Source organism: Paralichthys olivaceus, chromosome 18 (genome assembly GCF_024713975.1).
Source record: "Paralichthys olivaceus isolate ysfri-2021 chromosome 18, ASM2471397v2, whole genome shotgun sequence".
Taxonomy (NCBI): domain Eukaryota; kingdom Metazoa; phylum Chordata; class Actinopteri; order Pleuronectiformes; family Paralichthyidae; genus Paralichthys; species Paralichthys olivaceus.
Genome location: NC_091110.1, coordinates 15812274 through 15825746, shown reverse-complemented (window position 1 = coordinate 15825746; position 13473 = coordinate 15812274). Strand labels below are relative to the sequence as shown.

Below are 13473 nucleotides of genomic sequence, written 5' to 3'. Positions count from 1 at the left end.
AGGGGTCTCACAATCAAAACTCTAACAAAAGACCTAGTTTGATGATGTCGTGAAGCAGCGTGGGATCTTGGGAGTTGTTGTTTTAACCATCATTGCTGATGAACAGCTACCTGATGCGACTCGGGTGCAAATCACACTCACATGAGGTAATACATGAAAGTTTTGTTCATGTTACGCAGCAAATAACAATAAATAATCATGATTTCATTGAACTTGTTTCCTTGAACAAAATTGATTTGTCTGGGTTTGAACATTTCTGATAATGTAAAAACACAAGTCAACCAAACATATAAAATAGGTCCAGTTGTTCTCAGACATTTTAATGAAAAGCTGTTACTTGTTAGGAATTGAACACCTACAGTTTGTGAAATCTATTTCTGCTGCCTTTCAGGATAAATGTTGCACCGCCATCTTTTATGTATAAATACTGGGAGCGCTCGGCTGAAGTGCTCATTTCCGAGCTGCGCGGCGAGGAAGCTTGTGAGTCTCACAAATGCTGCAAATCAACATGTTTGTCAGAAGAGAGCAAACAGCATTTATAGCTGTGTGAACTGTCAATTTCCTTCACAGTGTTTGGCCCAATTAAATGTGTGTAGCCCTGCATCTTTACAAACACATGCAATTATGAATGTGACAGATTTATGCAGGTTGGAGAAAATATGAGGTAATATAATCGAGCTAATGAGGAAATGGTCAAATTCTATGCAACATGACAGAATTAGTTTTGGATCATCATTGTTATTATTGTACCTTCAGTGTTTTCTTTCAGTATGATATGATTTTAATCCGTTACAGAACATTAGAGGACTTTACCTGAGCATGTTTGATTGAACCGGTCGGCGTCAGTGGCTCAGAGTGAACAACAATGTATTCTGTGATATATTATTCTCTCCAAATCAGCCCCAAAACTGACACTCAGAATAAGAATGAGCGTATCTGTAAGGCACACACGTACAGGCAGGCACAGCGAGTTGACTCACCAGCTCCGATGATCCTCTCTATGGAGATGAAGGAGACGTCGATCTCCTGAGCAAATTCATGCACTGCCTGGTTGGGATCTTCGTAGGTGAGGGGGTCAATGTAGGTGCGCACCCCGGGGAACTTGACTGCAGAGGCACACGCACGGCATCATTACCATTTAGATGTCATTTAACATATTACGATGTCGTCAGAGTCGTAGGCACAGCGCACTGTATGCATGCAAAACATCTTTACCTGGACATGTTACACACACTGCAGCATGATATGAGTTTACACAATTATTTAAAATCAGTGTGATGAGAAGCTTCTCAACTTACTGTGGCCGTTGTGGAAGTGCATCTTCTCCTCTTCAGGATCCTGCTTTGCTTTGCTGTAGCCACATCGCCTGAGAGGAGGAAGACACGAAGACACACACACACACACACACACACACACACACACATATATTATAGAGGCATACATTCTCTTCCATGTTGTCTTTTTAACATTTTGACGATTTTATGATCAGAAACAGATGCAAGCAGTGACATTTCAAACATGAAGTGAGATCATGGTCCACACTCTGTATCATGGGAAGGCCCAGACACAATAAAGAAAAGCAAGGCCAACACAAGACATCATCACACCTGGAGTGCAGGATAAGCTTTTTTTTATTTCCTAACTGCTAAGTTACATTTCAAGGTTTTCAGAAATATTGCTGAAAACGCTGAAAGGTGGCAGAAGCCGTTAAGATGAAAGCAAAGGAGTGCAGTTTCCAGAGAGAATAATTTTCCAACTTTGACTTTTGACACAGGAGAGAACAGAGCTGTGCACTTTCTGATAAAGGCCACATCCAGAATGAAAGAAAAAGAACAAGGAAATATTCTTTAAACAATTCCTGGCAAACTAACTGGGTTTTGTCTGCATCATATCCTTCTGTCTTATGCACTCATGGAGGGCATGTTTGCATTTTGCCTGATGGCCAACACATGTATTAAGCTGCACGTTGTGTGGATGTGTGTGTGTGTGTGTGTGTGTGTGTGTGTGTGTGTATAGTCATGGTGCATGTCTGCATGTGTACGGGCTCAAAAATTATGCATGTCAATATTTAGACAGGAGGCATCAGGGATAATGACAGATAACCCAGATTAAACAGGGGGATTGATTTTAAACTTGATCCACACACACGACACTGACACACTTTACAGTTTTATGAGGTAAATCTGCAGAAAGAAAATCAATAATATGTTCTCGTTCTTTTTGCTTTTGGAGACAAAGAAGTGCATGAACACACACATGATCACACACATGATCACACACATGAACACACACATGAACACACACATTGAGGTCATGTATTTCCTATTACATTTCTCTGTAGGGCAGCCCGGCTTGACTAGAGGGGTTTGGTATGGGCAGCTGGATAGTTGGGGGGGGGGGGAGTCTAGGTTTGTGTGTGTGCGTGTGTGCGTTTCGTTCATGTGTGTCAGCCTGAGGGTGTTTAGTTTGCCGGATCTGTTGAGTCAAGGGGTTTGCGCTCGCTCCCTGAACAGTCGGCCGTCCAACTTCCTGCATGTGTGCATCTGTGTGTGTCTGTGTTAAGTCATGCATACATGCATCAGCACATACGTGTATGTGTGTGTGTGTGTGTGTGTGTGTGTGTGTGTGTGAGTGTGTCTACATGCGTGCCGGCTGTGGATGTCTATGCACGCTGCTGAGTCTGGAGGGTCATCCAGGAGGAGGGGAGGTGGGAGTACAGTGGATGGAGGGGGTGGGGGTGCTTGTGTCCCAAATCGACCACTGGACAATTTTGGCATTCCTCCATCTCTCCTCCCCCACAGGAAACTAGAGCGATCCTCCATCCTCATCCTCGATCGGTAAAACCAAAAATCACCTCCGTGTCTTTCTGATTTCCTTTTCAATACTCAGCCTCACCCACAATTCATGTGGTCATTATTACAGTCTTTAAAATAGAGATGAACTAAATCACTAATATTATGACCTGATGGTTGCGAGGATGAATAAAGATTCATCAAACTGTGTGAATGGATGAATGAAGATGATTGATCAGATCCACAACTGGATTAATTCAACATAGATTACCTTTATTACAACTGTGTGGGTGGAGAGTTGGGAGGAGGAACAGACCACGACGACATGGATGTAAATGTGAGTTCACACTGAGTTTTATCGAGCTGCCTTCAGCTCTGTTAATTATGGTTCAGTAAAGGGACATGGACATTCAGAGTAGAGCCTGTAATTAACGTAATTAAATACATTTCACGGGGAAATGTGATTATAGAAGTGGAAATCAGGTCACGTTCAAGAGTTCATCAAACTTTTACAGACAAATAAAAGACAAAGGACAGAAAAACTCTTGAGGACAAGAGACTAAATGTTGGTTTAATGGTTTAATACCATTTCACAATGACCAGTGATTAAGTGCATATCTGAATTCATTCTCTATCGTATATACACACTTGTGTTTTGTTGCGTGTGCATGTTTGAAAATGAAAACTTGCTCGTGAAGGTTGCATGAGCCTGGAGGCTTGTAAATACATTGATGTAGTTTTTAATGTAAGGAGGAGCGGGTGCTCAATGTTGGTGAATAATGGAGCATGTGTGTTGTGTCTTTAAACCTCAGAGCGACAAGTCACATTCAGAGTTTCTATATGTCGCTTTTTTTCTATCACACACAATGTAGTTGTTGTTTTGGGTTCAGGACTCGGACTGAGGTAGCAGGGGTCAAACCACCGTCTGGTTAGTGGACAAATCGCTTTACCACCTGCGCCATTGCTGCTGCCCAGACTACATCTCATGGGTTGTCACTATATGTAACTATATTTTATTAATACTGGGGTTACAATCTGTGTTTTCCCTCATACAATTCATATTGGAGTGTGTGTAGGTGTACTGTGTGCACCCACATACACACTTATATACTGTGTGTTCATGTTGTTTCAGGTATGTACTTATTTCTTACCGTCCGCTCAGCAGGAATCCAGCGACCACTGCCAGGAGAACCAGAGCCAGTGTAATGGCCACCGCTATTATGGAGGCCTGAGCTCGCTCACTGGTAGCAGTTACTGCCAAAGAACAGGGATTCATAAATAGTTAGACACAGACACACACAGTGAAGTACACATGCACACACTACAATACACCTGGCATCTGTTGTCGAAGCAGCTTCCAAAAGCAGACGGGTGACACGTACTAGCTGAACTTTATGTATTGTCACACTCTCTCTCTCTCTCTCTCTCAGGTGTACTCACAGTAAGGGCTGGTCTGGAATTCAAACCGCCGACTGAATGCTCCATAGCCCGCTGAGGTCCTGGCTCGCACCTGAAATGAAAAATATCCCCAGTGAATATCGCATCATGTATTTAAATATATTCATGCACGTCACACATAGATGTTCCTCGAGACTAAAGTGGGTTTTTTCATTGCTTTATTATCTGACTCCATGTTTTACCTGGAAGATGTAAACTGAAGACGGCTTCAGCCCGTCCACCACCATCTCCGTCTCTTTGGATTTTATTATAGTGTAACTGGAGTCCTGCTCCTGCAGCGGGAGAAAGACAGAGAGACTTACTGCAGTTCAATCATATATTCTGGTTTATCTTGATTAGCATCTGTAGCCTGCATCTGTTTCTTTGGCTGTTGCATCCCTGTGGCAAAGCTACCGTGTGTGTGTGTGTGTGTGTGTGTGAGTGTGAGAGGATCAGTTTCCCCAGCTGTAACCACATCAGCTTTAAACACAGCTAAATGCCCCCTCCATTAGCCCAGAAGCCATTAGCTCACCACTGACCACAAACCCCGCTCTCCTCTACACCTTTTTATTCTGACCTTCCCAGAAAAGAAGACACCAGAAGATGAAAGTGAGAAAACGGAGGAAGGGCATGGGAACAAAGATCTGAACACAAGGATCACATTTCTGTAAATGCACCTGAGTACATTGAAGAGTCATTTTTAAGTGGTGGAACTGATTTAAAAGGCCGAATAAGATTTGAAAATACTCTTCGAGGCAAAGTGAATGTATATTTCAGCTGCATCTCTAAGGGCCAATTTGATGAATGCTGGTCCAAACGTTTCTGCAACTATTAAAGATGTAGAGCCCAGAGCTGGAATGGGGAATAAATCTATGGGCGGTAAAGTTGTTCCTTTAGCGTCACTGAAACAAAAGCTATGAAATAAAATCTCGTATCGCAGCATAAATGAACCACTAAATCTAAACTGCTGTGAAAATCATAGAAGTACTGGTCCATTTACAGTTAGAGGAGAAGTTTTTATATTTATTCAAATTAAGCAAATGTAACATATCACATTTGGTTACTTAAACTCTGCATGAGTCATTTAACCAGTTTGGTCCAGTCCAAGCTAAAGTTTGATTAGTTGAGTGTGTACCTGCATATATATGTGTATAAATATATTTTGTACCTTTTCAAAGTACTTGATCTCGTACTCCAGGATGATGCCGTTGGGACGATCAGGCTCTGCCCAAGAAAGGGCGATGCTGCTCTTCTCCGTGTGACCTTTCCTCACCACACTCACTGGGGAGGGGGCTACACACACACAGACACACACAGACACACACACAAAGATATAAAGATAGAGACATTTCAACACTAAATTGCTTGTAAAGTAAAAATCCAGCAGTTTAATATGCTGCGACACAGACTCTTCAATATTCATATTTGACTTTGAGCGTTTCCTGAGTTTGGCAGCCTGCAGTGACATCGGTGTTGATCACGTGAGGTGTCATGTTGTTGATCATTGATGATAAAACTACAAAAGGAAACTGTAACCCAGGTTTTTCCTGTCAGCCCAGAGATGACGCAGCTGAACGTCAGGGTTACACAAAGTCTGTAGAAGTAGTCGGATAAAAGTTTAGTAGAGTTTAATGCTCTCGTACCATTTGTTGAGAGAACAACAATCGTTCATCTGAACTTTTGCTTCCCTTCCATTTTCCCTCATGTCTGCGCTACAGGACTTGTCGTGTTATTTATTCTGTAAGTCCTGATGAAGTTCACTTTGTGAGTTTGCATTAATCATCGAACCGTCCTGTTGTAACCTGAGCTATTGGCTCGTCTCTCAGAGGGACAGTTGGAAAGTCTCTGACACATAAAGAGCTTTTAACCAGGCAAAATGCTCCCTCAGGCAACATCCTTACAGTGTGTGTGAGAGTGTGTGTGAGTGTGTGTGAGTGTGTGTGTGAATGCTAAACACCGTTCAGGTTTCAATAGCCTCAGCAGAACTCCACAGGGAATAAATCCTCGCTACAAACACAGTAACTGTATCCTGAGTGGATGGTCGCACAGAAGTGTTATCTGCAACATCTTAAAAGCCTGAAACCAGAGACCGAATCTCTCACACAGACACAGACACACACAGACACACACAGCTTAAATGGTCTAAAGGCTGAGATCTGACGATGAGAGCGAGCGCCCGTTTCCCAGCAGCTTTATTGGTAACAATGCACCAACATCTAAGTTTAAATCCTCCCAAAGTGGAAGCTGTTTGCTCCGCTACACTTAATCAAACGTTCTGAAAAGACAGTGTCGTACGAGGGCGTACTGAGTGTAAATCCTTCTTTAATACAGGAACTTATGATTTGGGTTATAGGAATAAACTTGATATGTATATTATATAAATTTTAACTAGGTTTGCGGCTATGAAACATTTCCTTGAACTAAATAATCTGCTTTCCATGAAATTTTTCGGCCCATAAAGTGCGAATGCCCAAATCTGAGGCCTGTACTTTGAGGCAAGTTCAACATAACCAGGATATCTTCTGGTTATTTGGCTTCAGATCACAAAAAGTCAGGATATAAGATACTCTGTATTTTATTATGTTAATAATGAGTGAATAGTTTTGATGAACAAACTATCATGATGCAGATTAAAAAAGCAACGTCAGACTCAGAAGTTGTTAATCAATTTATAATCATGGGAAATATTGAACACTGGATCATTTCACAAATAAAATGCATCAGAGGCTTTAGTTTTTATTTCCAATCATTATCTGAGCTGCAGTGATGGGATAAGACAATAAAAGCATCGACACTGACTGAACCTGTGTTCAAATAATCTTTGTTTGACACAATGGAAATATGTTGCGTGATAAATTCTCCCTTTATGTTAAACAGCACAATTCCACTGATCTTTAAAGATATCTATTGTTCTTTATTATTATTTGTCACTTTGTTATGAAGTCTTTTGTCCCTGTAAGGATCCTGCAGATCAATGATTCTGATTTTCTATTGATCTGATCCACTGAACTGAACTTGCAGCAACATGGGGTCAGAGGTGAAGCAGCTTTTTAGACACAGGAAACCAAGAGTTAACCTGGAGTGAAACCTAATCCTGCCTCATAATGAGTCCCTGACGTCTTTGACTCGTTTGGTCTGTATGATCCACAGTCAAAATAACCATTTTATTCAGTTAACAGCAAGAAAACTAAGGAAATCAGTCTCGTCAGGTAGATTTTCTACGGCAGTGGTGGTGAAGACAACAACTCCCATGATCCCACACTGCTTCACCACATCATCACACTGCATCTTGTCTTATCATTTTGAATGAGAAACACCTAAAGCATCTAAAGTTACATATTGCACGCTCAAATGATCCTTGTGGTATAACTTACTTCTCGCTGTTCCTTTCCAGCCTTAACCCTCTCTCTTTTCCACCAAAGGCCCCACACCACAGACACAACATGTCCACACACAACACTCAAAGGCAACAGAGGCGTTCTTCATATTCGCTAAACAATGTGACGCCTTTTAGTGCCACAACTCGGCCTCCGAGACTACAACAAACAAGTCTTTTTATTATCTGACAGATCTGAGATGCGCCGATGCCGAGAGAGAGAGCGGGAGGTGATGGAGGGGGGAGGGGTGCTGAAGGATGAGGAGGTGGGCTGATGAAAAAGTGGGTGGTTTGACAAAAATGGGAGAAAAGCGAGAGATGAGAGAGAAAATAGAGAGAGCAGCAACACTTTCATTTTAGCGACAGGGATGACAGTGGAATCACAGTAACTCGTTTCAACACTTCCATTAGGTGTTGGATCTGCTAATGAGCACCTATTGTGTGGCAACACAGAGCACAAATGAACACAAACTCCCGATGTTTCCTCGTAATTAACATCCCTCCGGCCATTTTCCCTTTCGTCACTCAACCTGCAGCGGTGACACGTTTTCCATTTCACAAAGAGAGGGGTCACAGAAGTGATTGGGCGGACTCGTGCGGCCCTCCAGCAGAACAACCCTGGCTTTAGATAAAAGCAATGTTATCACAATGTAGAACATAAGCTTCTCAGACCACTATCTGTCTGAAGCATCACCAAAATCAATAGGCGCCTTCAACTATCTGGTTTTTTATCCTTTAACTACCCTCAGAGAATGACAGAGAGATGGACTCGGAGGCGGAATGAAAGAGAGACACTGCAGAAAAAGAAAGAGAAATGGCTGAAGCTGCTCTCAGACATGCGCTGAACTCCACATATTCTCCTGAAATTATCTGGGGGGAGTTTGTTCATCTCAGGTTCAGAACAAACTCCCAACAACTCTAATTCCTTTATACATCGTCTGCGCCTTTAAGACCGATGCCGCTGTGCACTTTACCGCCCACAAGCACGAGGTAATGTATCATGATTCATTTAATTAATGGCAAAAACAATGTATGGGAGCATTTAGCATTCTGGTACCACGCAGCGCTCCCACACTGTGAGCAACACGAGGAAGAAATGACCAGAAATCAACATTATCAAGAGCTTATATCAATCATTACACATATATGAATATATCTACAGCTTGGACTGAATGTGCTGTTATTATTGACCATTTAAAGACTTTCATGTAGTACAGGAGAAATTAGTTTGTGGATTAACTCTTCCTCTTTTTTATTAATTTCTTAAACTTCATAGCAGTTCCTTTCTTCCTCATGAAAAATACATTTTTCATGTGAGAGGCAACATCAAAGCAGTGAATTCACTTTTTAAAACGGTTCGTCTGCAGATCTCTGATTGTCTGCGAGCACTGACCGTCTCCCTTTTCTCTCTCTCCGTCTCACCTTCTCACTTTGTCACCATGTCTCCTCCCTTGCTTGTCTCTACCTTGCTGTTCTTTCTCTCCCCTCCTTCTCGCCTCTTTCCTTTCACCTCTCCGCCTCATGATTACCAACACTTTATTATTCAGCAGGGCTTCACAGGGACGCCGTGAAATCAACTTTTTTCACGGATCCCTTATCAAGTGTGACACTTCCCACACATCAAACGGCGGATTCCTCCCGACTCTTTCTCTCCGTCTCTCCTCGTCTCCCCGATGCCCCCTCGTCTCTCTGTACTTTTGTTTCAGTATCTCATTTTTTCTTTCAGTGCCTTTTTGTACCGTGACGAGCAGCGCGGTCATTAAACGCAGTCACATCCAAGCACAACAAGAAAAAGGCAAAACACAGAAGCTTTCATCATCTGCAGTACAGAGTCAAAGCTGGATCAGAAGATGTTCATCACATTAATTATGGCTCCAGGATTATTGTTCTCATTACAAACGTATATGAGCTTCAGTGGTTTTCAATGTGCTGCAGTAAACACAACATGACGAGAGCAACATTGACCGTGATCAAAAGTAGGATGAAGTAGATTTTGTGTATTTAAGTACCACATTACATAAGCAGTGGTTAGCAAACATTGGAATACAGGAATCTAAAGCTCAGGGTCTTTAAAACACTTCAAATGAAATAGTTGCTGAATACAACCATTGCACCATATGTCAGGATCAGTACTGATGAGCAGTATTTCAAAAGGCGTATAGAAATAAAACACTGAGCAAATATTTGGATGCAGATAATTCATGTTTCCTCTGAATCATTGGAGTAAGTCTTAATGTCATGGGTTGGTGCATTGATGGGACTGATAAAAACACAATTTCTTATGGTATTCTTTTTATTTTATGATTGTTCATTCATCTGTTTTCGTTTTGATGCGTTGCTGAGTTCGATTTGGTTTTCTATGATTTGCAAACATTGCAATTTATTTTGTAACTCTGGTTTAAAAATGATTAGAAATAAAGTTTATCATCATTATTGTCATTATCATTAATACATAAAGACAACATGTATGAGATTCGTTTCTTAATCATGTTTATAATTGGATGTAAGTTTTATGTTAATCTTCAGCACAGGTAAGAAATCGACTTGATTATTTCCTTTACGCACTTATCCGAACACAGGATTGATTTTTCATTTATAGAAAATAAATGAAAAAACACTAACATTTGAGTTATTTGAAAACCTTATAAATCCTATGTGACATGATTTATTAAATAAATAACCATCACTGCAAATACTTTCTTTTATTATATTATATAAAATCTTTCACTGAATTGAAGCATCAGTTTCCATCATGTCCTATTTGTTTGGTTGCGCCAGGAAATTGCTCGACAATTTACTGCAAGATCCCCATCGTCATATTATTCTAACCATTTGTCCAGACTGAAAATCTACCATGAGCTCTACTCTGTGCATTGATTTCATGTCTGTGCATCACGGAGGACGGGCAGCTGATGTTCCTGCGTTTGCACTGTTACTCTTTTATGCTTTAAAGAGTTTTATCCGATATATTTCAACTTTATAATCAAATGAAGCAGTTTTACAATCAAAACTTTGTTAATAACGTTTTGATCCATTGATCTGCTGCCGTCTTGATTTTTGCACACTGTGCCATCGTCAGCTCTGAACAATACAAACACCAGCGAGCACCGTCTGCACCACATCAATGCCAAAGAGCAGCACTTTTTTTTTTTCCCCCCCATCAGCCTGTGACTCTGCCAGCCATGTGTAATCTTTCCTAATCCCTAATCTGCCCCTGGTCCACTGACTGGCTAACTTTAATCCAACTCCAATAAATTGAATGTGAGTTGTGTAGTCTGGTGTAATCCACTCAGTCTGCTGACAGCCACAGTGACAACACAATTAAAGGACAGTCGCTGCAGAACTGTCAGACAACCATCTGCCTCCGTCTCCTACACATACTGCACACAGCCTATTCCTCCTTCTAATGCTTCCTATTGAATTGCAATGAACCATGTGTTTCCCTCCAGATGGAAGCCTAGCGGAGGAGTGCATTCATCTCATATTTCTCTCATTTCATTACAAGCATATAAAATAAAAATACACGAGCTCATACCTCTCGTAAACATGGAATTGGTTTCCCAAAGCAGATATGAACGGTAATGTCCATTGAAAGGGAAGCTAACAAAGCATCAGATATTCACAGATATGAGGCGCAGTGGGACTCTTTCATCGCCCAATTTTCGGAGCGTTTGGTTTAGTGCCTTGCTCGAGCGTAACACGTCATTCCTCACACAGGTTTTCGAGGTGTTCTTGGATCACGCATGATAATTTATTCATAAAAAGGAGAATTCTATTTTACTGCCTTAAAATTGACACGTAAACTCTCACTGTCTGATTCATCAGGCGGAACAACACCTGCTGCCACACGAGACGCCCGCTTTACACCAGCCTGGAAATCAAGAGCTTTCATTATGACAAGCACGACGCTGATCTTGTTGATGAAGTGTGCACAGTGACTGAAGGGAACGAGCAGCTTTTGCAGTGACATCTCCGAATGCAAAGGCAAGAACAAAACCGAGCTTTCCACTGTGGAAGTGTTCCGTCAGTCACTGCAGGGATGGCGCGTGAGTGAAACTTCACACAGCGACACATTTGTTGGACAAATTAAGTGACAATTTGATCATCTGGTGTCTTTAATATCAAACGCAGATTTTCTGGTATATTCCAAAGTGCAGGTACGTCTGTGGCAGTTTTCAGTAAGAAGGGAAGAAACTAAACATCATGACACAATGATGATTCCTATTCGGAGGAGGCAGCTGTGACAGTACAGCTGTGGCGCTGAAAAGAAAAAGCTCATGTTGACGACTGTGACAGATCTGGTGCAACATACCTGCCTGATTGGTCGTCACGTTCAGTGACACATACTGCTTCGCGTGCTCTTTGGCCAGCTCCGACACCCCGTTGACGGCCTCCAGCAGGAAGCTGTAGTTGGTGTGCGACTGCAGGTCGGCCACCATCACCGAGGTGTTGGACAGGCCGACGCGACGCGGCAGGAACCGCACGTTGGGGCCGCATTCCTCCATGCCTCTTCCGTCTGGCAGGACCTGTTGGCACAGGATGTTGTAGCGCACGTCCTTCCTGCCACCCGTCTCCATGGGAACAGACCACTCCAGGAAGACGCTGGTCTCGTTGACGTTGGAGATGGCGTTGCGTGGAGCAGAGGGAGGGCCTGAGACGCAGAAACACAAACACGTGGTGGTATCATACAACAGCATCTCGGTGAATCTGATGACCATTGATAAAAAGGTATTATATCCTTACGAGTGCAGGCCATGTTGGGAGGGTCAGAGTCGATTTTGTAGTATCCGTCCTCGCAGCTGCAAGCGGTGGCTCCCGTCTGCCTGGCCACGCTGTGCGGTGGACATTTACTGCAGGCCACCGACTCCAGCAGCGAGCGGTAAAACCCCATCTTGCACACTGAAAGAGAAGGGGAGGAGGGCGCAGAGGCCGTGGGGAGCACGGAGTTGGATAAAGAAGAGATGAGATGATGAGAGGAGACGTACAAACAGGAAGGAGAAGGGGGTCATAGGGAGAGAGGTGAAATGGAAAAGAGGGGGAGAGAAAAAGCAGGACAACATGGTAAGTTAAAAAAAAGGAGGTCAGCAGAACAGCGGGAGAAAAATGTTCCTGTGTGGTTGTTTTTAAGTTCCTCATCAGAGACACGACTGTAGTTGAAATTAAAAGCAGCATTTGTCTCTTTCTTTTTGTTTCACATTCGTATTTCTTATATTCCTCTAGGGATTATTCCTTTTTTTTTTTTTTTTTTAACCAGCACAACCCTCCTCTCTCCGTCATTTCTCTTTATCTTAGCCGAGTAAAGAAAAACCTGTCCGTCCTATTCAAAGTCAAGTCTTCAGTTCACTGATCTGAGACCAGCACCTGATTAAGAGTTTGCAATCGGCAACTGCTACAGAATGTTGTCCCCGCCGAGCCCCTGTGTACATGTGCGACATATACAAACAAATACAACAAGCAAAGACACAGACATAATCTCTGCTCCCACACGTACGCACTCAGACGGCTAATCTAAGTGGGGCAGGTAGACATGAGGGTGACTCACTCCGCATGTTAACACACAGGAATACATCAACAACCTCTTGTCGCCATGGCTGCGCCCCCAAGCCAACCAGTCACTCGCTTATCACGGCATCTTTTTCCTCCTGAATGTGCCGTGGCACTGGAGACAGATACAACCAGTCACACACAATGGGGGATGAAATACTAATGGGATATTGGACGCTTTGATAAGCGGGGTTCCATAGATTACTGTGTCTGAAGATATTGTCTTATAATGACAAATTTTGGTTTGGTGTTTTTCTGAGTAGAGGACAGGAGAGGAATAATGGACAAGAGGAGAACAGAGGAGAGAGAAGAATGGGACAAAGG

General features: G+C 42.5%; 1 protein-coding gene across 4 annotated transcripts in view; it reads right to left on the bottom strand.

Moving 5' to 3' along the window:
- The window catches only part of LOC109626328 (ephrin type-A receptor 5), a 53799-nt gene that overhangs the window by 13517 nt on the left and 26809 nt on the right, over positions 1-13473 (bottom strand). For all 4 annotated transcript variants that reach the window (XM_020082172.2, XM_069513873.1, XM_069513872.1 and 1 more), the window contains exons 4-11: positions 12349-12504; positions 11918-12256; positions 5398-5522; positions 4433-4522; positions 4233-4302; positions 3944-4046; positions 1299-1366; positions 981-1106 (exon numbers count right to left, since the gene is read on the bottom strand). In XM_020082172.2, coding sequence (XP_019937731.2) covers positions 981-1106; positions 1299-1366; positions 3944-4046; positions 4233-4302; positions 4433-4522; positions 5398-5522; positions 11918-12256; positions 12349-12504 — 1077 coding nt within the window. The remainder of the gene's footprint in view (positions 1-980; positions 1107-1298; positions 1367-3943; positions 4047-4232; positions 4303-4432; positions 4523-5397; positions 5523-11917; positions 12257-12348; positions 12505-13473) is intronic.